The 23,727-nt window shown below is 44.5% G+C and overlaps 1 protein-coding gene and 1 non-coding gene across 11 annotated transcripts in view; one reads left to right on the top strand and one right to left on the bottom strand.

Annotated features, from left to right (window-relative positions):
* Positions 1-497: 497 nt before the first annotated feature.
* Positions 498-23,727, bottom strand: part of PHF20 (PHD finger protein 20) — a 167,523-nt gene continuing 144,293 nt past the window's right edge. For all 10 annotated transcript variants that reach the window (XM_032295092.1, XM_032295087.1, XM_032295091.1 and 7 more), the window contains 5 exons: positions 17,356-17,455; positions 13,796-13,991; positions 11,395-11,806; positions 9,180-9,363; positions 498-3,388 (listed from right to left, as the gene is read on the bottom strand). In XM_032295092.1, coding sequence (XP_032150983.1) covers positions 3,246-3,388; positions 9,180-9,363; positions 11,395-11,806; positions 13,796-13,991; positions 17,356-17,455 — 1,035 coding nt within the window. In that variant the 3' untranslated portion in view covers positions 498-3,245. The remainder of the gene's footprint in view (positions 3,389-9,179; positions 9,364-11,394; positions 11,807-13,795; positions 13,992-17,355; positions 17,456-23,727) is intronic.
* LOC116563077 lies at positions 16,562-16,668 on the top strand. Its single transcript, XR_004274212.1, has one exon. It is a non-coding gene; the product is annotated as a U6 spliceosomal RNA (small nuclear RNA).

The following is a 23,727-nucleotide window of genomic DNA, read 5'->3' on the forward strand; positions in this document are numbered from 1 at the left end:
TAGGCCAGGCTGGTCTCGAGCTCTTGACCTCAGGTGATCTGCCTGCCTTGGCTTCCCAAAGTGCTGAGATTATAGCACCTGGCCCCTTATTTAGAGACAGGGTTTCCAGCCTCAGCCTCCTCAAGTACTAGGATTATAGGTTTGAGGTACCCTGCCAGACCAACTTTTTTATTTTTTAAGCTTTTTAATTTTAATTCTGACTTTCATGATAACACTTTGTGTTTACACACATGGTAGAGCTATACAAATATATTTTCTTTATATTCTTATTGTATGAGGTTTTTTCTACTTTAATTTTTATATTTTACTTTTTAAATTTTTGTTAAAAGCTAAGACAAGTCCACACATTAGCCTAGGCCTATACAGTAGGACCATCAGGACACTACTAAGTGATCGGAATTTTTCAGCTTCATTATAATCTTATGGGACCACCCTGTACATAGGGTCCATGGTTGACAGAAACGTTATATGGTGCATGATTGTAACTCAATAATATGTAACTGAAACATAGCAACAAGAACCTGTTTTATTTTTTCCAAATACAGATACAGAAGTTTGCATGTTTTGCAAATATTGCTTCAAAGCACACTTCTATATACAGCGCCTTCTGTTCTAATAGCGCGTAAACATAGATATGTATCCACAGTGCAATGTTGGCTCATCAAGGATCCACCTTGCATACACTTACCACTTAAAGAACAAAATGATTAGTCAAACCGGAACTATTTTTGTCAAGGTAATTCTTTATAGGTGGATAGTTTTTCTCAAAAGACAAAACTTAGGTAGTGCACATATTTCTTTTTTTTTCTTTTTTCTTTTTTTTTTTTCTGAGACAGAGTCTTGCTGTTGTCACCCAGGCTAGAGTGCAGTGGTGTGATCTTGGCTCATTGCAACTTCCGCCTCTGGGTTCCAGCAATTCTGCCTCAGCCTCCCGAGTAGCTGAGATTACAGGCGACTGCCACCATGCCCAGCTAATTTTTGTATTTTTAGTAGAGACGGGGTTTCACCATGTTGGACAGGCTGGTCTTGGACTCCTGACCTCAGGTGATCCGCCTGCCTCGGCCTCCCAAAGTGCTGGGATTACAGGTGTAAGCCATTGCGCCCGGCCGGTAGTGCACATATTTCTAAATTGTAACAGCAATGTTTGCAAATAACGGTTTCCAGTGCTCCAACTTAGGGTTAATTCACCTTGACCTAGGAATTGGTAATGGAGCCCCTCAACATGGCTTTAAATTAGGGAAGCACACTGAGGTTACAAGAACTTGGGGAGACTTCTCTGCTTCCCTAAGAACAAAAGTCACAATGAGTGAAATGGGATAACTTCCTTTACTAAAAATCAAACAATAAACCCAATAATGGACAGTCGGCAAAATTAGGGTAATTCAGTTTCTGCTTCCATCTTTGAAGAAGACATGAAATTGACTACTTTAAAAGTTACAGCTTCCACAGATGTGATTAAAACTCAAATGTATTTTCAGAAAAGAAAAATCAGTAATCTAATAATGTAACAATCAATCATCACACCTCACAGTTGTGGCTACAGAAGGCCATCCTGTTTCTTCCCTTTTCAGACTGCATAACAGAATTCGTACAATGCAGCTGTCTGAACGTACATGCCGTGCACGCCTGTGCATTTCTTCCCACACAGAAACACCAACATCAGCAGTGAGAAACAGCCTCTTGTAGAGGAATCGTCAGTTTTGTTACAGACGTATAGCCACATGTATTCTCTCTGATATATAGCAGATCAGCTTATACTTGTCCTATAATTCATTATATATCAAATGGTGAACAAATCACTAGACAGAGCATTCCCTGAAATAGATCTTAGTACAGAGGCCTGAATTCATGACCACAATGACCTGTGCTTAACTATTCCAAAGGTCACTAAAGATACTGTTACTACAATTGAGATATTATTGGCTACTTCACGTTTACATAGTAAATGTTTGCAGCAATATAACATTACAGACTCATAAACCCATAATTAACTTCTAAGTGTTAATGGACAACTGTGCTTTGATTTCTGCCTTATAGTGATAAGAAAACGAAGTAGTGAAATGGGTCACTACTCAAAGCATGGAATATTTTAACTTTGCCTAGTAAGGAAAAACAAAATATAGCAATTATATGTGGAACCGTAACCTGCAAAAGTAACACAAATATTGTCTCAAAAGGTACAAATAGGTTGTACCTGGACCTTAAGCAGCATAATCACCTTGATCTCACAAAATAATACAAACAGGAAATTTTAAATGTTAAAATATAGTAACAAAACAATTCTGAAAACACTGACTACTCAACATACCCTTCAGGAAGGAGAAAAGCGGCACATATAGAATCTGAAGTTTGTTTACAACAATATAAAATAAGGTAACTCCCTAAACCACATTCTTTTAACAAATCTTTACAGTGAAAGAGTTCAAAATTTTGGGAAACATTTTTTTTTGGACATTAAATAGAATTGGGAAGCTGTCAATATTAAGAAGTGGATAGAAAATGCTGTCCTTTGGGTTCCAGACCCTGCCTGCTTCAGTTTGGAATTCTTCCTAGATTCTTATTACCGTGATATTCTAGTTCTTCCATAGGCTGTATGGACTCTGCTACAAAAGCCATAACCCAGCCAGCTCTGGGGTGAAAGCATACAAACTTGTCCCCAGTACCATGAAGTCATGCAAGAGATGTGGTGAGAAAAGTGAAGAGTCCTAAGGAGAAAGCAGGGCAGCCAAGACTCTGCTCCTTCCCAACCTCCACAGCATGGTGAGGTCACAACATTCCCATGAAGCTAGAAAAGGAAAATGATGTCTGCTGCCTAAACACCATGCCAGGCAGAAACCAGGGAGCTGGTATGTGCCCCAACCTGACAGAAAAGTCAATTAAATAAACTGCAAATTGAATTTACAACTGTCTCCAACTAAACTTTTTTGGCTCTCATTCCATTTATCATCAGTGGCACGATTTCAAGTGAAGTTTGTGCAAAAAGACTCTCTTCATTCAACGATGTGCACAGAAGAAGGGAATCCCAAGAGTCTATTTGCTACCTTTCTGGTAGGCTTCAAGATCAGAGTGTCCTCCAGCAGCCAAAATGGCCACTTTGTCCAATGTCCATCACATTCCTAGCCCAGATCCCTGAAGTCAGTCGGTGTCACGTGCATTCAGCATGCTAGGTTTATTTATTTAAATATGCGAAGCTCCACCTGTGGGTGCCCTAGGATTGTGCCCCCATGAGTTTTGGGTGCCCAGTTTCATGTTGAGCAGCAGAGGGCGATCTGCTGCACCTTGCCGAGGTCCGTCAGCAGCTGCTTGATGCAATGCTTGAGCTGCGGAAGCCTGGCCAGCGGCTCAGGGGGCTCCAGTTCCCCAGTGTAGTCCAGCCAGCTCTCCAACACTGTCGGCAGAAGAGAGATGAGACCCAGTGAGCTTCCAACACTTGATTTGCAAGAACATTTCAGCAAGTGTTTCAGCACCTTATTCCATCTAACCATTCATGGGGCAAGGAAGGAAGGGCCATTTCAGCCAACATTGTGTCAATACCTGCTCTACAAAGTGGTACTCCCAGGACAAAAAATGCTTCAGAGCAGCACAGTCCAAAAGAACTTTCTGCGATGATGGAAATGGTCTCAGTCTGTGTCATTCAATACAATAGCCACTAGCCATATGCAGCTATGAGCGATGGAAACATGGCTAGTGCAACTGAGGAACTGAATTTTAAATTTTATTCAATTTTGGTTAGACAGCCACACATTGCCAGAGGCTACTGTTACCAGAGTCTAGAGGTCTTGGAAGGAAGAACCTTTCTCAGTGTTACTACTTAGTCTTTTTGTTTTGTTTTGTTTTGTTTTCCTTCAAGGCTGAAAATCAAAAAAAAAAATTTTTTTTTTGAGACAAGTCTCACTCTGACGCCCAGGCAGGAGTGCAGTGAAACGATCTTGGCTCACTATAACCTCGGCCTCCTGGGTTCAAGCGATTCTCCTGCCTCAGCCTCCCGAGTAGCTGGGATTACAGGTGTGTGCCACCACGCCCAGCTAATTTTTCTATCTTTGGTAGAGATGGGGTTTCACCATGTTGGTCAGGCAGGTCTTGAACTCCTGACCTCATGATCCACCCGCCTTGGCCTCCCAAAGTGCTGGGATTACAGGCGTGAACCACCACACCTGGCCCTCCATTTACTGTTTAAAAAGCTTTCCCATGCTGAAAATCAGAGAACTTAGTGTTTTAGCATCCTGTCAAGAAAAATGAAAATCTACAGGGTCTTGAAAAGGGCTATTTGTATCATCTTAAACTCTGATTTGCTTCATATTAATTCCTGATTGACACACAATCATCAGTGCCACAGAATACTCTGATATTATTTTCTCCTTTTTTTTTGAGATGGAGTCTTGGTGTATCACCCAGGCTGGAGGGCAGTGGTGTTATCTCAGTTCACTGCAACCTCTGCCTCCTGGGTTCAAGCAATTTTCCTTCCTCAGCCTCCTAAGTAGCTGGGATTACAGGCATGTGCCACCACCATGCCCAGCTAATTTTTATATTTTTAGTAGAGACAGGGTTTTGCCATGTTGGCCTGGCTGGTCTCAAACTCCTGACCTCAGGTGATCCACCCACCTCAGCCCCAAAGTGCTAGGATTACAGGCGTGAGCCACTGGGCCCAGCCTTTTGTGTGTGTGTGTGATGGAGTTTCACTCTTGTTGCCCAGGCTGGAGTGCACTGGTGCAATCTCGGCTCACTGCACCTCTGCTTCCCAGGTTCAGGAGATTCTCCTGCCTCAGCCTCCTGAGGAGCTGGGATTACAGGTGCATGCCACCACGCCTGGCTATTTTTTGCATTTTTAGTAGAAATGGGGTTTTGCCATGTTGGTCAGGCTGGTTTCGAACTCCTGACCTCAGGTGATCCGCCCGCCTCGGCCTCTCAAAGTGCTGGGATAACAGGCGAGAACCACCATGCCTGGCCCCCTATAAATATTTAATGTAAGATGTCTGAGTACTAATTAACATTATCATAATTGATTCAATATCTAGAAAGCTGTCTTACTTATGAGAACAAGTATTTATCTACAGAAAGATGTTTGTTCTTCCCCAAAGTACCCCCTAAAGCTCCGGCATTTGGGGAGAGACCATCTGGGAACCCTGTACCTTTGACAAAAACCACCCCCTGCAGGTAGCTCCAGTGCTTTCCCAGCCTGCCTGCAGCCTTTCTAGTCCATACACCAACCTGCACTGAGCACCTTCTGGACCCCGGAGCGCAGCAAAAGGAAGCACCTCTTCCTCAAGCAGCCTGCAGCCTACCACAGAATCTCTTCTGTCCTCAGACTCAGCCCTACCTTCCTCTCCACCTTTCTAAATCCTCTGTTTCCTGTGAGATATTCTTTAGGGAAGCCTTCCCCAACCCTATACCCTGAATCTGGTCCTTGTGTTACAGGTGCTCTGGTATCACATGTTCTCCTTTGAGCATTTCATGGTTTGTAATTACAGGTAATGGGATGATTTGATTAATGTCTGTCTCTCCCACTGGATCAAGTTCCATGAGAGCAAAGGCTGAGTTTGCCTTGCTTGCCATTATGTCCCTAACACTCAGCTGTGCCTGAAACATGGCAAGCCTCCAACAAACACAGCGAGAGAGGGCATGTGTAGTACAGCAAAGTGCCCCACCCAATGCTCTGGGCCCTGTGTAGCTTACCCTCCTCCATCCTATTTCTTGTTGGAATTTGGGGGTTCCAAGAAGGAGGAACCCTCTCTCTTCCTGATTCCAGCAAGTACAAGGACTTGGAAATAAGAAAAATAAGACTGCCTCCTCAGACTTAAGCTTGAATACCAAGAATAAAGGATTAGTCACATGAGAGGATCTAGTGGCCTCCTGAGAGGATCTAGTGGCCTCCTGAGCAAGAAAACTGGATAGTGACCAGTTTCAAAACACCAGTAAGTCTTAAAAAAACAAACAAACAAACAAACAAACAAAAAACTAGGAGACGGAGGACTGCTCAGCAAACAGACACAAGAATAAATAGGGAGGCTGGGCACAGTGGTTCACGCCTGTAATGCCAGCACTTTGGGAGGCTGAGGCAGGTGGATCACCTAAGGTCAGGAATTCAAGACCAGCCTGGCCAACATGGTGAAACCTTGACTCTATGAAAAATACAAAATTAGCCAGGTGTGGTGGCGCGTGCCTGTAGTCCCAGCTACTTGGGAGGCTGAGGCAGGAAGAATCGCTTAAATATGGAAGGTAGAGGCTGCAGTGAGCCAAGATTGCACCACTACAGCCTGGGTGAGACAGAGCAAGACTCCATCTCAAAAAAAAAAAAAGGGATAAATGGAGAAAAGGCAGTCAGGACTGGATGGGTTAGTCCAACAGCAGAGAGAGAGAGTCAATCTTTTGCAAGATGATCCTACAGTTGCTGAGAGGCCCCTCTTAAGATCACCCTAACCACCTTGGATCTGGTTCCAGGCTCACCAAAGACACCCCAATACTACAGTGGCCCAGGAGGCATGCACAGTGCACCAACACTCAGGCTGAAAGAGTCTAAGCCACTCAGTATCTCTGAGCTTGGTTAACAGGAGTGTGTGGAGTTCCTGGTATGGAAGCTGTCTGTCTAGGTCTGCTAGGCTGGAGAGCAGAGCCAGGACTGTGGGAGGTCAACAGCAATTCCTCTGGACCCCAGCATCCAGCAGGCCAGCCTCTCCACACCACATGCTGCACCATCCCAAGTGTCTCTTTTAAAAGTGCAGAATAGCTGGACGTGGTGGCCAATGCCTGTAATCCCAGCACTTTGGGAGGCCGAGGCGGGCAGATCATGAGGTCAGGAATTTGAGGCCAGACTGGCCAAAATAGTAAATCCCCATCTCTACTAAAAAATACAAAAAATCAGCTGGGTATGGTGGTGTGCACCTGTAATCCCAGCTATTTGGGAGGCGGACTTTAGTAGAGATGGGGTTTCTCTGTGTTGGTCAGGCTGGTCTCAAACTCCTGACCTCAGGTGATCCGCCCGCCTTGGCCTCCCAAAGTGCCAGGATTACAGGTGTGAGCCACCACGTCTGGCCCAGCTTTTTTTTTTAAAGAAATGGGGTGTTGCTCTGTCACCCAGACTGGAGTATGGTGACATGATCATAGCTCACTGTAACACTGAACTCCTGGCCTCAAGTGAACCTCTTGCCTTGGCCTCCCAAAGTGCTGGGATTACAAGTATGAGATACCACGCCAAGCTTCTAAATTTGTTGAGACTGAGTCTTGCTGTGTTAGCTAGGCTGGAGTGCAGTGGTGTGATCTCAGCTCACTGCAACCTCGGCCTTCTAGGTTCAAGTGATTCTCCTGCTTCAGCCTCCCAAGTAGCTGGGATTACAAGCGCATACCACCAAGCCTGGCTAACCAGGCCAGTTTTATAAAAAAGGAATGTTACATCCAAATTCCTATTTTGGTTATGAAAACTCAGTTTATCTTGGTCTTTTAAATAAAGAGTTGATTCCCTAAAAAGGGATTCTGATGAATCTTAAATACTATGCAAAACTCTGTTTATCTAAATAAAATCTTTAAGCTTTATCATTTATTTTAATGCTTCCTTGGTAACTCTCTCAGGTCCTAGAGTCTTAGAAATGTACAGAATATGTGACCCTGAATCAGTGAGACACACATGAGGTCCTCTGTGAGGCCAGCATCCTTGCCACACTGCCTATTCGGCACGTGCAGGGCTAGAGAGGCCGAACCTGGCAGAAGAGGATTGAGAGAAGGCTTTAACTTCTCCCCTAAGGGAAGGTACCTGTGGCAATAAGCAAACATTCACCCTGTTTCCATGGTGCTAATCCTCTTTTCAGGGACTCAGAGCCACTCCCACTGCCATTCTCTAAAGAGCTACACTTTTTGTCCAGCATTATATCCTCCCTCAGCCCTCTAATAGCATGTTTTTCACAGACAGTGGCATCGGTTACTATTCCCTTTTTTTTAGTTTATTTTTTTAGAGTCAGGTTCTGTATGACACAGGCTGGAGTGCAGTAGCATAATTACAGCTCACTGCGGCCTCCAACTCCTGGGCTCAAGTAGTCCTCCCACCTCAGCCTCCCAAGTAGCTGGGATTATACTCCTACACGTAGCTAATTTTTAATTTTTTTTGTAGAGACTATGATGCCCAGGCTGGCCTCAAGCAATCCTCCCACCTCGACCTTCCAAAGTACTGGGATTACAGGTGTGGGCAACCACACCTAGCCTAGAGACAGGTCTTGCTGTCTCTCTCACTGTCCTCCAATGTGACAACCCTTTTTCCATTCAAGCTAGATCATCCACCCTGAGTCCTCTCCAGTAGGAAACACCATCACTCTCCTTAAGTCTCCGCTTCAGTCCCACTTTTAGGAAGCCCTCCTGTTAGCACTCTCATTCCCCGGCATAGCCTCTGCCACATGTGTCCTAGCCACACCTCATGGCCCTCACTTGTATAGCATATGTCATTTTCTCCTGAGTTATTTCAAGTATGCTTTATGTCCCCAGTTACAGTAAAAAAAAATCATAGCCTGACTGTACCCAGAATCCTCAAACAACATTTCTTTCTTAACTGGGCTCCATTTTTAATATGAAAGCAAATAATTAGGAAATATTTCAACAACCAAAACCGTCAACTTCCTGGAAGTCAAAAGATACTGAACCTGGTCATGCTCAACGTCACAGGTTTGATCCTCCAGGCCTGTCTATGACCACCAGTGTCTGGGAGGAATACCCAGGGCTACACAAATGACTCAGGCAAATTCTCAAATCTCTACTGGCTTAAGAGAAGAAAGCTTCATCTTAGATTTTATCAAAGATTGAAACAAAAGGTTTTTCAGATTAAATCCTTGGATACCCTAAAACTCAAGTCAGAATTTTAATTTCTCACAGAACTTGTTTGTAAAGATTTTGCTTAGATCACACGTTTCCTGCAAGCAAGACTGCCCACTGCCCTCTCTCTGCATAGTCAACTTTACAGAAGGGATCAGACAAGTGAGGCAGGAACCCAACATCATGTAGATCTTGTAAGTGCTTGATAAAAACTCAAAGTAAGGCTCACCCGTCCTGAGAGGAGAACGGAGGTGGGGAGAGGCTGAAAAGAAGGGAAGCAAAGAATACAGCGGTCTCTGGAAACTCAGATTGGGGGGTTCAGAAAGCAACTCGTCTGGGGGTGCTCAGAGTGCATGCCAATGCACAGGAGGCCAAGGAAGGAGCCCTACCGTCCAGCTCCTTCTCAATGGAGTCCATCCTGTGTGTGACTTCATCCTGAAGAGATTCCACGTGGGTCAGCAGGTTAAACTGCCACTGGTGCTGGGAGCTCAGCAGCCCCTCTCCGCCTCTGTCCAGCAGCTTCCGAGCAGGGGCTTCTTCTGGTAGGGCCTTTTTGGAGACATATTCCTTCACCTGGGGATGCAATGCCATGGAAGTTACTGCATGGAGACAGCCCCTGGCCTGTTTCTCAACCAGCCAGCATTTGCAGCCATCTGAAATATCAGCTGCAGTTTCATACTCCAAATCCCTACCTCCCTTTCCTATTTTCCAGTTAGGAACTGGGCAGAAACTTGCCCACTGTACCAATCCCAACTCCCTCAAGGTGGCGCACTGTAGCTCAGGGGACCCACAGCTGCTTCCTACTGACTGGGCCAATGTCCTAGCCTAACCTAGGCCTCACAGAATGGCTTCCAGATCCCTGAGACCTGATTAGAGCAGGGCTAATGCACACAAGGGTTAGTACATAGGAGTCACACCAATGAGTTTTAACTCTCAGCTCAGTCTCCTGCTGAATATGCGAATGGATGGACTACTTCACTTCTTTGAGCCTCTGCTCTCTCGGTAGGAAGATGGAGGTAATCAAACCTATTTTGGAAGGTTCATGAGGATGAAATAGGATAAGGCACATAAAAGCAAGGCCAGCATACGGTCAGCTTACCATATGGAAGAGACTGTTAACCTTGGTTACATTACTGAAGCCCAGTATTTCCTGACTTTGTATTGTGTACCAGATACCTCTAGGAAACCTGCCTGATCCACCGGACCGCAAATTTTTTCTAGGGTTTGGTATCTCAACCTTTCATTTATCTGTTTGAAATGAAATAGATTCTAGCTAATATGTATTTCGTACTTACTATGTGCAAATCAGTGTGCTGAGGGATTTTCACAAATACATTCCACAGTAACTGAGGGGGCTTCACTGGCCCCATTCTATAGGCTAGAAAACAGGTCTGGTCAGGAATATGAAGTAACCCACGCAGAATAACACAGTAAGGGGCTGAGCCCAGAACAGAAACTGGGTCTGTCTCAAAAGACTGTGTCCTTACTACCTTGCCCAATACTGTTTGGACACAGTCAGGGGCACAAGGATGAATGAGGTACAATCCCCTCCCTTGAGGGGCTTGTCATCTAGGATCCCCTCTCGGCACTATGCAGCAATGCATTTAACGCTGGGGACACCAACCTGCAGGAGAAAGTCTGGGAAGTAAGGACAACGAGGTAGAGAAGCTCTCAAATCACACAAAGCCTCACTGACAAGTGAGGACAGGGCACAATGAGCCTAGTGAGCAGTTAGGAAGACTCCGGGCAATGAGGTGACACACGTTCCAGAAGAGAATGACTTGAAAAACAAAAAGCGGAAGTGGCTCTTGGGAAAACTGATGAAACCAGCAATATTTTGACAAAGTGTACCATTTTTACCACAGGGCTTCAAAGTTAAAAGTCAAAATAAAGCTATCATAAAACTCGACAGAAAAAATTCTGCCTAACAAAACATTTGACTCATTGTTTGCCCATGCTAATTAGCACCTAGGTGCAATTATAATACAAACTGCCTTAAAGAAAAGATGAGTTTTCCTAACCCATTTCTCTTTGCTACTTCCCACTTCTCCCACCCTTCACACCCACCCCCCTCCCCGACCTACCACAATGGCTATGCCATTTTGTGGGTGCTTCCTGGAACCCATGATCTTTGGCTTAAGTGGGCTTTCCTGACTTTGCACCCATGCTGGCAAACCAAAAACTACATCCAGGTGTGGTGGCCCATGCCTGTAATCCCAGCACTTTGTGAGCCCAAGGCAGGCAGATCACAAGGTCAGGAGTTCAAGACCAGCCTGACCAACATGGTGAACCCCTGTCTCTATTAAAAGTACAAAAATTAGCTGGGCATGGTGCCTGTAATCCCAGCTGCTCATGAGGCTGAGGCAGGAGAATCGCTTGAACCTGGGAGTTGGAGGTTGCAGTGAGCTGAGATTATGCTATTGCACTCCAGCCTGGGTGACAAAGCAAGACTCCGTCTCAAAAAAAAAAAAAAAAAAACCTATGGTAAGCAAATTTAAATACAGTTTTATTAATAAATATCTCCAATAGGACATTCAAACCTAGAAGTAGAACTTCTAAGCACTCACGCAATGAATGAAGAACAAGTACAAGCCAGCCACATACCTTTGGGGAGCTGGGTTTGGGATCACTGTCCCCCCTGCTCCTGTCTTGGTCTAGAGGCCAGCCCAGGCGCGGGGAGAGGGAATCATCGCCGTTCTCATGGAGGGGGTTAACCGCATCGTCAAGGGCAGAGCCCCTTGTCTCCACCACCAGCTTCTGCTCCACGGCAGGGTAATAGGCGCGGGGCTTCTGGTAGCAGTGCTCACTGGTGATATAGGACTCCTCCACAGAACGCGGCAGGGACAAGGCCAGGGGCCTGGGCTTCTCCACTGCCCCATTCAAAGTTCTATAGCTTGGGGCTTCCTCCTTGCTCCTGGTGTCAGTAATAGGGATGTTTTTGGAATGAGATCTCCCCTCCCCTGAGTGCTGTTTCCAAGGCTGGCACCACAGCTGCAGATCAGGATGCTCCCGGCTTCTGTTGAGAGGACAAAGAGGGCATGGGTTTTGGAGGAACTGGCACCACTGCAGGGGTTCTCAATTCCTAAACACTCTCCCAGTAGGAACAGCAGTTCCCACGTGGGCTATCTGACCACACACTACCATTTGCTTAACAAGAGGGAATGCGAATCCTTGGTCTCCTAGGAGACCACTCCTTAGTGAGCTCCCACTGTGGTCACAAGCAGTAAATGGGACTGGACTCTTAGTCGGAAGACCTGACTGAATTTCAACTCTGGGACAGCTCACCAACCAGCCTCATTCCTACTTCCTCCTCTGTGAAGCTGGGCTAATTATCTGTCTGATCTGCCTGCTACTGTGAGGTTGTGGTGAGCTGAGATCACACCACTGCACTCCAGTCTGGGTGACTGAATGAGACTCTGTTTCAACAACAACAAAAAGCCAACAGACCGCAATAAGAGTCACGTGTGTTTATCATAGCTTACATCAAGTTGGGTCATCTGACATACAGAAGACAACCACAGGAGGAAATTTACACTGAATTTCACTCTCTGGCCACTAAAAGCCAGAAGTCCAACTCCAAAAGGTTAAAAACTTTTCTGTATGAGCAAACCACCAAGAAAGATTTTTATTGAGCAACCACTGTGCTAGAGAATAGGCCTGCCAACAATATCTGTTCCAGCAGCTTTCAATTTTACTTTGTTTACCAATCAAGAATGTTTAGAATGAGCTGAGGCAAGGCTGGGCATGGTGGCTCATGCCTGTAATCCCAGCAGTTAGAGAGGTCAAGACGAGCAGATCACTTGAGGTCACCTGGCCCACATGGTGAAACCCCGTTTCTACTAAAAATACAAAAATTAGCTGGGCATTGTGGCAGGCAGTTGTAATCTCAGCTACTTGGGAGGCTGAGGCAGGAGAATTGCATGAACCCAGGAGGTGAAGGCTGCAGTGAGCTGAGATCATGCCACTGCACTTCAGCCTGGGTAACAGAGCCTGTTCTGCCTCCAAAAAAAAAACAGCTGAGTTGCTTGAGCCCAAGAGTTTAAAGCAGCAGTGCGTGATGATCCTGCCTATAAGTAGCCACTGCATTCCAGCCTGGGCAACAAAGCAAAACCGCATCTCTTTTTCTTTAAAAAGAAAAGGAATATTTAGCATGAAAGGGATAAACAAGGCTGGGTGTGGTGGCTTACATCTATAATCCCAGCAGTTTGGGAGGTGGGCGAATTGCCTGAGCTCAGGAGTTCACGACCAGCCTGGACAACACGGTGAAATCCCATCTCTACCAAAATACAAAAATTAGCCAAGTATAGTGGCATGCACCTGTAGTCACAGCTACTTGGGAAGCTGAGGCAGGAGAATTGCTTGAACCCAGGGGGCAGAGGTTGCAGTGAGCCAAGATGGTGCCACTGTACTCCAGCCTGGGCAACAGAGTGAGACTCTGTCTCCAAAAAAAGAAAAATGGGATAAACAAAATGTGGCATACACATAAAAGGAGTATTATTCAGCCTTAAAAAGGGAGGGAAATATAAAAAGTTAGCCAGGCATGGTGGCATACACCTGTAGTCCCAACAACTCGGGAGGCTGAAGTGAATCCAGAAGGCAGAAGCTGCAGTGAGCCGAGATTTCAACACTGCACTCCAGTCTGGGCTACAGAGTGAGACTCTGCCTCCAAACAAACAAACAAACAAACAAAAAAAAACCTCAGAACTGTACACCCAAACAAAAACCAAACCGAAATAGACACACCATATTTTGATTCTGGTGGTGGCTACACGGCTGCATACAATATCAAAATTCAATGAACTCTTAAAATGGATGAACTTAATTATATGTAAGATATTACTCAATAAAAAAAATTTTTTAAAGAATGTTTATCATGTAACTGGTACTTTTTAGTAAAGGTCTCAAATTCAGTTTTATGGTTGCTTTGGTAGCTTTCCAATTTCTCAGATTTACCCAACTCCCAGCCCGGGCCAAACCAGCATGCTCCCGCAGGTGCCGCACTTACTGCAAGATGCTCATCTTGAGCTGCAGGCCGTGCAGAACCTCAATCACTCTCTGCACATCACCAAGAAGCTGGTGGGTGGCCACGATCTTCTTGGCATTTTGATGGGAGTAGTTCTCTTCTAGAAATGCCAGGCCATGCATATGTCCCCTGCTCAGCCACTCCTTGTCATACCAGTACTTGAAGCCAGGCCTCTGACCTGCAGCAGTGACAAGAGGGTTAAAACATGGCCTGAAGGAAACCCAGGCCGTTTCATCACTATCACACAATTATCACACAAACTAGTGGAAGAATAGATTAGTATATTCATTTTGCTCATTTATTCATCCGGTGTACACTTTCTTGGCACCTATAACATGCTGGGCTATTAGGTAATGGGGATAAGGTAGTAAATGAGGCATGTATACTTCCTGATTTCCTGGAATGGCCAGAGGTGACCCAGGCACCTGAATTATCTCTAAATTTAAATCAGATCATTCTCTCCCCGACTTAAAACCTTCCACTGCCTCCTGCTGCTCTCAGGAGAATACCCAAAGCCCTAACTCTCTAACTCTGGCTTACTGAGGCCCACAGGACCCAGTTCCTTCCTGCCTTCCTCTCCACACCCTTACACTGGCCTCCTTTCAGTTTCTGAAACACATCAAACTCTTTCCAGCCTCAAGACCCTCACTTGAGCGTCCCCTCTGTCTGCAGCACTATTCCTCAAGCCTTTGCAGGGTTGGCTCCTTACTACCTCCTCAGAGAGGCTTTTTTTTTTCTTTTTCTCTGACAGGGTCTCACTCTGTTGCCCAGGCTGGGGTGCAGTGGCATGTTCATGGCTCACTGCAGCCTCAACATCCCTGGGCTCAGGTAATCCTCCCACCTTAGCCTCCCAAGTAGCTGGGCCCTGGCTAATTTTTCTTTCTTTTTTTTTTTTTTGGTAGAGATGGGGTTTTGCCGTGTTGCCCAGACTGGAGAGGGGCCTTCTGCTGCTTCCCAAAGTTGACAGCATCATCAGTACCTCATAATCATCTTACTGATTTTCCCGTCACAGTATTCATCACTACCTAACACAGTCTTATTTATTTAACTTGTTTTAACTTCTGTTTCTGGCCCCCAACCCGGCTAAGAGCTGAAAGAGTAGAAACTATCTTGTTCATGGTTGTATCCCCAGTGCCTGGTGAAAGGCATCTTTAATGGACTTATCAAATGAATGGAAAGATGCCTCAAGTCCCCCTGCAAATGTACACCTACCACCTAACTAAACAGATGATCAGGCCCCTTCCCCTCTCTGGACCAGTTACCCATCCATTAGAACAACATAGGAACTGGATGGCTTCAGCTGTCCTATTCAGTACAGGGCTCCTTAGGAAGGACTGAAAACATAAGCACATGTGACGTGTCAACACGAACTCCTGAATCCCAGGGAGAAGCTTTCAACCAGACTGCAGTTCGACTGTCAATATCTATGCAAACCCTGAAAAACTCAGGTGATTCCTATTAAGGTCTTTGGGTTCTTTCTGCCTTTACTAATACACATGGTGGGGATTCACCTTGATTCTGTTAAAAATATCTTTAAGTAACCTTTAAAAAACGAATCTGTTAAACTTTTAGTCCAATCCACTACAGAGTCAGTCTATAAATGCAGACCCTGTGGTAGACATGCCATGCTCAGTTCAAGGAAGACTCTATTCACAATCTCGGCGATTAAAGTCATATAAGTTCAGTTAGTGCACAGGATTTGATGAAGATGGTGTGTGTGACTTCTAAAGAGGGAAAAGTAGAGAGAAAGACATGGTAGGAAAAAAAGATTTGTAAAAGGTATGCTAAGGAACCTTCAGGATTATATGGGAGAATCTCAGAGGCAGCTGCTGCAGGCAGTGCCTAGAGCAGCAGGATTCAGAGCTGCACTATCTTGTTTTACAAGACAAAGGTATGAAACAACTGGTTCTCATCACCTGTATGGCATTAGCTGGTGGTGTGATATTGGGCCAGGCATGTCCCTTCAGGACCTGTGTTTGTTTACCTCTTGAATCTTCTGACTATATTCTTTCCTTGGGATAAAGGGACAAGTGAAGCCAGATGCTTTTCAGTCTATGGACTCATCTAGTACAAGGAGAGTGTCACAACAGAGGTCCTTAGGCCCAGAGGGGACCTGTTTGCTGTTAAATCAACTGGTGGTCAGTCCCTCCCTAGACAACCAACAAAATCAAGAGATCTGGCTCTGCAAACCAGTTCTAATTCCAATTTGCCTTATGAGGTTAGGAAAGTCAACTGTATCCTCAAGGATCAATTTCTTCCTCACAAGCAAAAACGGGAGTAGAAGCAGCAGGTCCACCTCATCGGACAGAAAGGAATAACAGAAGCAGAGGCTCTCAAGCATTGTCTAGCTCTAAAGGAATCAAGGGACTAGAGCTGAGGGAGAGGCCTTACAGTTGGTGATGGGAGACAATGTCACCATCCCATGGAAAGCAAGACAATGAACTGCACATTTACAATGCACCCCTTCTGGAAAGGAGCAGCCAAGAGCCACAGGTGACCCCTATAGCCATGGAACTAACTGATCCTGCTAAGGAATTAAGTCACTGCTTAGGGTAGCAACAGGCTCTGCCCAACCATGCCTTCTTCTTTCCCCTCAAAGGCATAGCTCCCTTCAGGATAACAGTGATGTGACAAAGGGCAGACATTGCCACAGGGGGCAGAGGTAGGTTTCTAATCCTCCAAAAGCCCCCAAAAGCCAAAGACAGAGCCCATATGCCCATCCTTATGAGTCCTCAAGAAAAGGAAAAGGTGCCACTTCAGCAGCACATACAGTGAAACAGGAACAATACAGAGAAGATTAGCATGGTCTCTACACAAGGATGACACTCAAACTTATGAAGTTTCTACATATTTTTATAGAGCTTCAATCACACAGGGTGAAAGTTCTAGAGATCTGCTGTACAACATCATGCTTACAGTTGTTAATAACAATACTGTAGTGCACACTTAAAAATTGTTGAGAGTAGAACTCATGTATTTTTTTTTTTTAAGACAGAGTTTCACTCTTGTCGCCCAGGCTGGAGTGCAATGGCGCAATCTTGGCTCACTGCAACTTCTGCCTTCCAGGTTCAACCGATTCTCCTGCTTCAGCCTCCTGAGGAGCTGGGATTACCAGTGCCTGCCACCATGCCCAGCTAATTTTTGTATTTTTAGTAGAGACAGGGTTTCACCCCACTAGCCAGGCTGGTCTCAAACTCCTGACCTCAGGTGATCCACCTGCCTTGGCCTCCCAAAGTGCTGGAATTACAGGCATGAGCCATTGCGCCTGGCCTCATGCATTTTTTTTTTAAACCATAAAGAGAAGGAAAAGTTCTAACTCAAGGTCAGGCCTTCCACTAGGTGGGCCCCTTCACACATGTGCTCTTATTGCTAAGTTCAGGACAGCTGTCCACCAGGTGGGATAGCATCAGAGGTGAGGAGTTGGAGTCTAGCCGATGCTGAAGAAATGAGTCTTAAGACCACAGACATTTAGAATGTGTCACAGCCAGCTGTGCCAAGGAAACGGCTACATACTGTTATATCCCTGACTCCAGAATCTCTACCTGGAGGGTCTTGGCAAACATAACAGGTGTATTTCTCGGGCACATTTTCTTCCAGTAATCCCATGCAGACCCCATGCTGCCAGCACTGGCACTCTTCACACTGTTAGAATTAAAGAAGCAACAAAAATTAAACTCAGAAGGTGTTCTCCAACCAAAAGTAAGACCCACCTGCTGAGGGGAGGGGCATGGGAGGATAGGAGAGGGGAGGAAGGAGCACTCCCTCCTGACTAACATGGAACTGAGCTGCTGCCACACATCTGGAACCGCACTGTCTAACATGGTAGCCACTAGCCACATGTGGCTCTACACTGAAATTAACAAGTTAAGCTAACAATTCAGTTCCTCAGTCCCACTAGTGACATCTTAAAGCTGAGTTTGAATTATGGCTCAGACACTCATTAGCTGCATGACTTTGCACAGGTCACTTCTCCTGGGCTTTACTTTCCCCATCTGCAAAATGGGATATAATTCCTACCCTCCTCCTGGGGCTGCTTGTGAAGATTCAATGGGTGATATATAAAAGCTCCTATTATAGAGTCCAGCACACAGCTTTATGTATTAAGCTACTATTGATACTATTAACCACTAACGAACAAGCCAATTCACTAAGACCCCTCCTCGAGTAATCACGGTCAGTACTTTGCATTTATTCTCTCTAAACTTTACCAAAGATCACACAGCTAACGAAAGGCAAAGGCAGATCAGAATATAAGCCTGGCTAGTTGCTAAGCCAGTTCTTTCAACCCCTAGGCGCTACTTCCTTCCCTGAGTATTGAGGCGACAGGTGGGAAATGGCCAGAAGGCAGAGGGGGAAAAGAAGGAGTTGACAATGAGGGTAGCACTGGGAGACCTGTGGACAGCCTGAGGATAGTAGGTCTGAGAGCTAAGGGTCCAGAGGAGGGAATGAAAAGCAAAGGCAGACTCCCATGGAGATACTAGGGCACTTCAAGCAATTCCAAACCAGGGCCCTAAACCTTTAACTACCCAACCAAACATATTAGCCCTAGAAGGTGGACAATGAGATTCCTGACATGACTTTGATGGTGGCCCACCAGCCTGGCCACAAGGGACTAGAAATCCAGAGCTCAGATGGTCCTCAACCACTGGGAGTAACATAGGTCCCAGCCTCAAGAGGGCTTCCCTGAGCAGATATAAGGTCTCTAGGAAGCTAATCACATCAGAATCAATATGGGCAGGAAAGATAGGCTTTAGATATCCGCTTTAGATTCTTCGATTTACAGACGAGGAAACTAAGGCTCAGAGAAGAAGTGTAAAGTGATAAAAAGGCAGTCAGTAGCAGAAAACAAACTAATAATTTTAAAAAGTCTGTCTTACCAATGACTTTGTATTTTGAAAACCAGGATTCACCAAAAATGAATCAAATACAGCTCAGTTTCAAAATAACTTTTTTTTCTTTCTTTTTACTTTTATTTTTTGAGACAGAGTCTCGCTCTGTCACCCAGGCTGGAGTGCAGTGGCGGAATTTTGGTTCACTGCAACGTCCGCCTCCCAGTTCAAGCGATTCTCCTGCCTCAGCCTCCCAAGTAGCTGGGACTACAGGTGTGTGCCACCATACCCAGCTAATTTTTGGGGTTTCACTGTGTTAGCCAGGATGGTCTTGATCTCCTGATCTTGTGATCTGCCCACCTTGGCACCCCAAAGTGTTGGGATTACAGGTGTGAACCACTGCGCAGAGCCAATGAAAACTTTTTTCATGTGGGTGTGGCTAAAATACATTATTCCTTTAAGTTTAAATTAAGAAATGAATGAGAATAATAAACAAACTAAAAGATAAAATACCTAAATATAAACATATGCATGTAAGGCCTCTCTGAAAAAAAAATGTAAATACTATTTGAAGAACACAGACTTAAGTCAATGGTACAGTACACCCTATTTCTGGACACCAAGAGTTAACATATGGATATCAATTATCCTCGGGTTAATTTATAAAAAGAATGTAGTTCCGGCCAGGTACAGTGGCTCATGCCTGTAATCCCAGCACTCTGGGAGGCCATAGCGGGTAGATCACTTGAGGTCAGAAGTTCAAGACCAGCCTGGCCAACAGGGTGAAATCCCATCTCCACTAAAAATACAAATATTAGGGAGGTGTGGTGGCAGGCATCTATAATCCCAGCTACTCAGGAGGCTGAGGCAGGTTCAGAGTCGCTTAAACCTGGGAGGTGGAGGTTACACTGAGCTGAGACTGCACTACTGCACTCCAGCCTGGGTGACAGAGCAAGACTCCATCTCAAGGGAAAACAAAACAAAACCTAGTCTCACTAAAATAAGAAATTAATAGCTTTGGAACTAGAAAAGATTCTAAAATTAACAGCCAGGAAATGTGTGGAAAAGAAAGAGCAATATGGAGATACTAGCCCTACCAGATATTTTAAAATTATAAAAATTATAAAGATACAATAATTAAAATAGAATTGTACAAGCAAATATATAGACAGATGAATCGATGGAAGAGAGAACCAGAAAAAGATTCAAATACATTTAGAAATGAAGTAAATAAAGGTGGCATTTCAGTGAGGCATGGTATTAGTACAATGGAGAGCCATAGTCCTCACTATATACCTGGCAAAATTGCAGGTGGATCAAGTATTTATATAGCTTTAAAAAAATGGGCTGGGCATGGTGGCTCTCGCCTATAGTCCCAGCACTTCAGGAGGCCAAGGTGGACAGATCTCCTAAAGTCATGAGTTAGTGGCCTGAGGTCAGCTTGGCCAACATGGTGAGACCCCACCTTTACTAAAAATACAAAAAATTAGCTGGGCATGGCGGTGCACACCTACAGTCCCAGCTACTCGGGAAGCTGAGACAGGAGAATTGCTTGAACCCAGAAGAGGGAGGTTGCAGTGAGCTGAGATAGCACCACTCAACTCCAACCTGGGTGACGGAGCGAGGTTCCATCAAAAATAAATAAATAGGCTGGGTGCGGTGGCGCACGCCTGTAATCCAAGCACTTTGGAGACCAAGGTGGGCGGATCACCTGAGGTCGAGAGTTCAAGACCAGCCTGACCAAAATGGTGAAACACCGTCTTTAAATAAATAAATAAATAAATAAAAACAAAGCATGATCCAACCATTATACAGAAAATAAAATGGTTTTTAACTTACATATTGCTAAATGAAAAAAGATGTTGAAAATACTATACATAAAATGTAATTGCATCTCGACAAAAAAGAGATGGTTGCAAAGCACTGTGAATGTACTTAATATCACTGACTTGTATGCTTAAAAATGGTTATAATGGTAACTTTTCGGCAGGGCAGGGTGGCTCACGCTTGTAATACCAGTGCTTTGGGAGGCTGAGAAGAAGGATCATTTGAGGCCAGGAGTTTGAGACCAGCCTGAGAAACATACAAAAAGTTAAAGAAATTAGCAGGGTGTGATGGTGTGTGCATGTAGACCCAGCTACTCAGGAGGCTAAGGTGGCCTTGAGCCCAGGAGCTGGAGGCCGCCATGAGCTGTGATTGTGCCACTGTCCTCCAGTCTGGGTGACAAAGCAAGATTCTGTCTCAAAAAAGAAAAAAAAATAAAACAAAAAGGGTAACTTCTTTTTTTTTTTTTGAGACAAGAGTTTCACTCTTGTTGCCAAGGCTGGAGTACAATGGTGCGATGTCGGCTCACCGCAACCTCCACCTCCTGCGTTCACGCGATTCTCCTGCCTCAGCCTCCCAAGTAGGTGGGATTACAGGCATGTGCCACCACACCCTGCTAATTTTGTATTTTTATTAGAGACGGGCTTTTTGCTTGTTGGTCAGGCTGGTCTCGAACTCTCAACCTCAGGTGATCCACGCATCCTGGCCTCCCAAAGTGCTAGGATTACAGGCGTGAGCCACCATGCTAGGCCTAAAAAGGGTAGCTTTTACTGTTATGTGTATTTTACCAAAAAATTTTTAAAAGGAGAAAATACATTTCCTATTGTGTATTTAGCCAAAGAATGTTTTTGGAAGGATATATAATAAACTGATAAGGGCTGACTCTAGGGAATGGGTAGCTGGTGATAAGGTGGGGATAAAGTATTTCTCTGTGTGCATTTTGGACTTTGAATTATGTGAGTGCATTAGCTAGCAACAAATAATATAAATTTTAAAATAACCAAAACTTCAAAATGGGATTCTCTTTTAAAAATTTTATTTACTTATTTTTTATTTAATTTCTTATAGAAACCACATGTCTTTATGTTGCCCAGACTGGTTTTGAACTCCTGGACTCATGCGATCCTCCCACCTCAGCCTTCCCAAGTGCTAGGATTGCAGGTGTGACCCACAGTGCTAGGTCACTGAAATGGGGTTCTTTTTAAAACTGCTACATAATCTTCACTGGAGCTGGGCACTTAATACATATTAATACTTGTTGTTCTAGGGCAAAGGTCAGCAAACAACAGCCCATGTGTCAACTCCAGCTTAACCTGCTTTGTAAATAAAGTATTATGTGAACACAGCCACACTCATTTGTTTAGGGGTGTTTGTTTTTTGAGACAGGGTCTCACTCTATTGCCCAGGCTATAGTTCAGTAGTACGATCTCGTCTCCCTGCAGGCTTGACTGCCCAGGCTCAAGTGATCCACCCATCTCAGGCTCCCGAGAAGCTGGGACTACAAGTGTGCACCATCACAATTAACCAATTTTTGTATTTTTTGTAGAGACAGAGTTTGCCATGTTGCTCAGGATGGTCTTGAACTACTGGCCTAAGCTGAGTTGCCCACCTCAGCCTCCCAAAGTGCTGGTATTATAGGTGTGAGCCACCGCACCCAACCATACAGGTAAAAATTTGTTTTACATATTGCCTACAGCTGCTTGAAGAAGAATCTAGCAGGTGCAACAAGACCATATGGCCCTTAAAACCTAAATATTTATTATCTAGCAATTTAAGAAAAAGCTTAACAAAACTTACTCTACAGCAATTAAAATAATTTAAATATCAAATGTATTTCCTGATGTTCATTTTTATGTGGTACCCAGATTTTTCAAATACCCATGATTGTTAAGTAGGATTTTAACCTTTCAGTGATTTAAATTAGCACAGGTAAGTAAGATCAAATAGTGATATACTTGAACAAATGTTGATACCACTCATATAATGAAAATGATCCAAAAAGTTATTTCTCTATAGTAATACATGCACTTCTAGAAAACACACTCTAAATGTGTTCTGTGGTTATTCAAAATATCAATTTAAGATAAAGATTTAAGAAAAATTTATTCATGTCTTCCTACCTAGATTAGTCAATCCATTTTAAAAGTTTACATTGTATTTGTTCTACCTAGTTCCCTCTAAATTAATTATGCCTTTTCCTAAAGTTATTGAGTGGAAAAGGTACATTGCTCACAATGACAGGACAGTCAGAAACTGTCCCTCCTTAACATAAAGCCAAGTGGACACTCTTGGTTCAGGTGGACAGCACAGAAAAGTCCTCTAGAACAAAAGCCAAGGAGCTCTAAAGTGTGCTTAAGACCCAAGGTCTTGTGGAGCCTGGGAAGCAGGAGATCAAGTTGGTTCCTGACTCTGCCATGCTCATGTGGCCCCAGATGCTCTGAGATTAGTTTCTTCATGTAGCACATAATGGCACATTAACCTCTACCCTCAAATACCCCAAGATCCTTGCTACTTATAGAAAAGTCAATGGAGAAAGTACCAGAGTGGATCAGAAATGGGTTACATACTGTTAGGCAGAATAGCCTTTCCAGGAGGGACATTCATTACTCACCCACTGAAGATTTTAACAGGCAGATAAAGGGCAAATCTGATCAGGCTAAGAAGGCCTAGAACTGAGCATATGTTCAGGGATAACAGAGTAGAAACTAAAGATCTTCAATATCCTTTTAAAAACAAACTTAAGCCGGGCGCGGTGGCTCAAGCCTGTAATCCCAGCACTTTGGGAGGCTGAGGCGGGTGGATCATGAGGTCAAGAGATCGAGACCATCCTGGTCAACATGGTGAAACCCCGTCTCTACTAAAAATACAAAAAATTAGCTGGGCATGGTGGTGCGTGCCTGTAATCCCAGATACTCAGGAGGCTGAGACAGGAGAATTGCCTGAACCCAGGAGGCGGAGGTTGCGGTGAGCCGAGATCGCGCCATTGCACTCCAGCCTGGGTAACAAGAGCGAAACTCCATCTCAAAAAAAAAAAAAAAAAAACTTAAAAAAAAATACTAAAAAATAATAGTCTTCATATTATATAACAATTTTCTTTTCTTTTTTCTTTTCTTTTTTCTGATTTTTTTTTTTTTTTTGAGACAGGGTCTCGTTCTGTCACCCAGGCTGGAGTACAACAGAATGACCAGGGTTCACTGCAGCCTCGACCTCCCAGGCTCAAGTGATTGTTCCAGTTCAGTCTCCTGAGTAGTTGAGTCTACA

Source organism: Sapajus apella, unplaced genomic scaffold (assembly GCF_009761245.1).
Source record: "Sapajus apella isolate SASKATOON/1434 unplaced genomic scaffold, GSC_monkey_1.0 scaffold33, whole genome shotgun sequence".
Classification (NCBI taxonomy): Eukaryota; Metazoa; Chordata; class Mammalia; order Primates; family Cebidae; genus Sapajus; species Sapajus apella.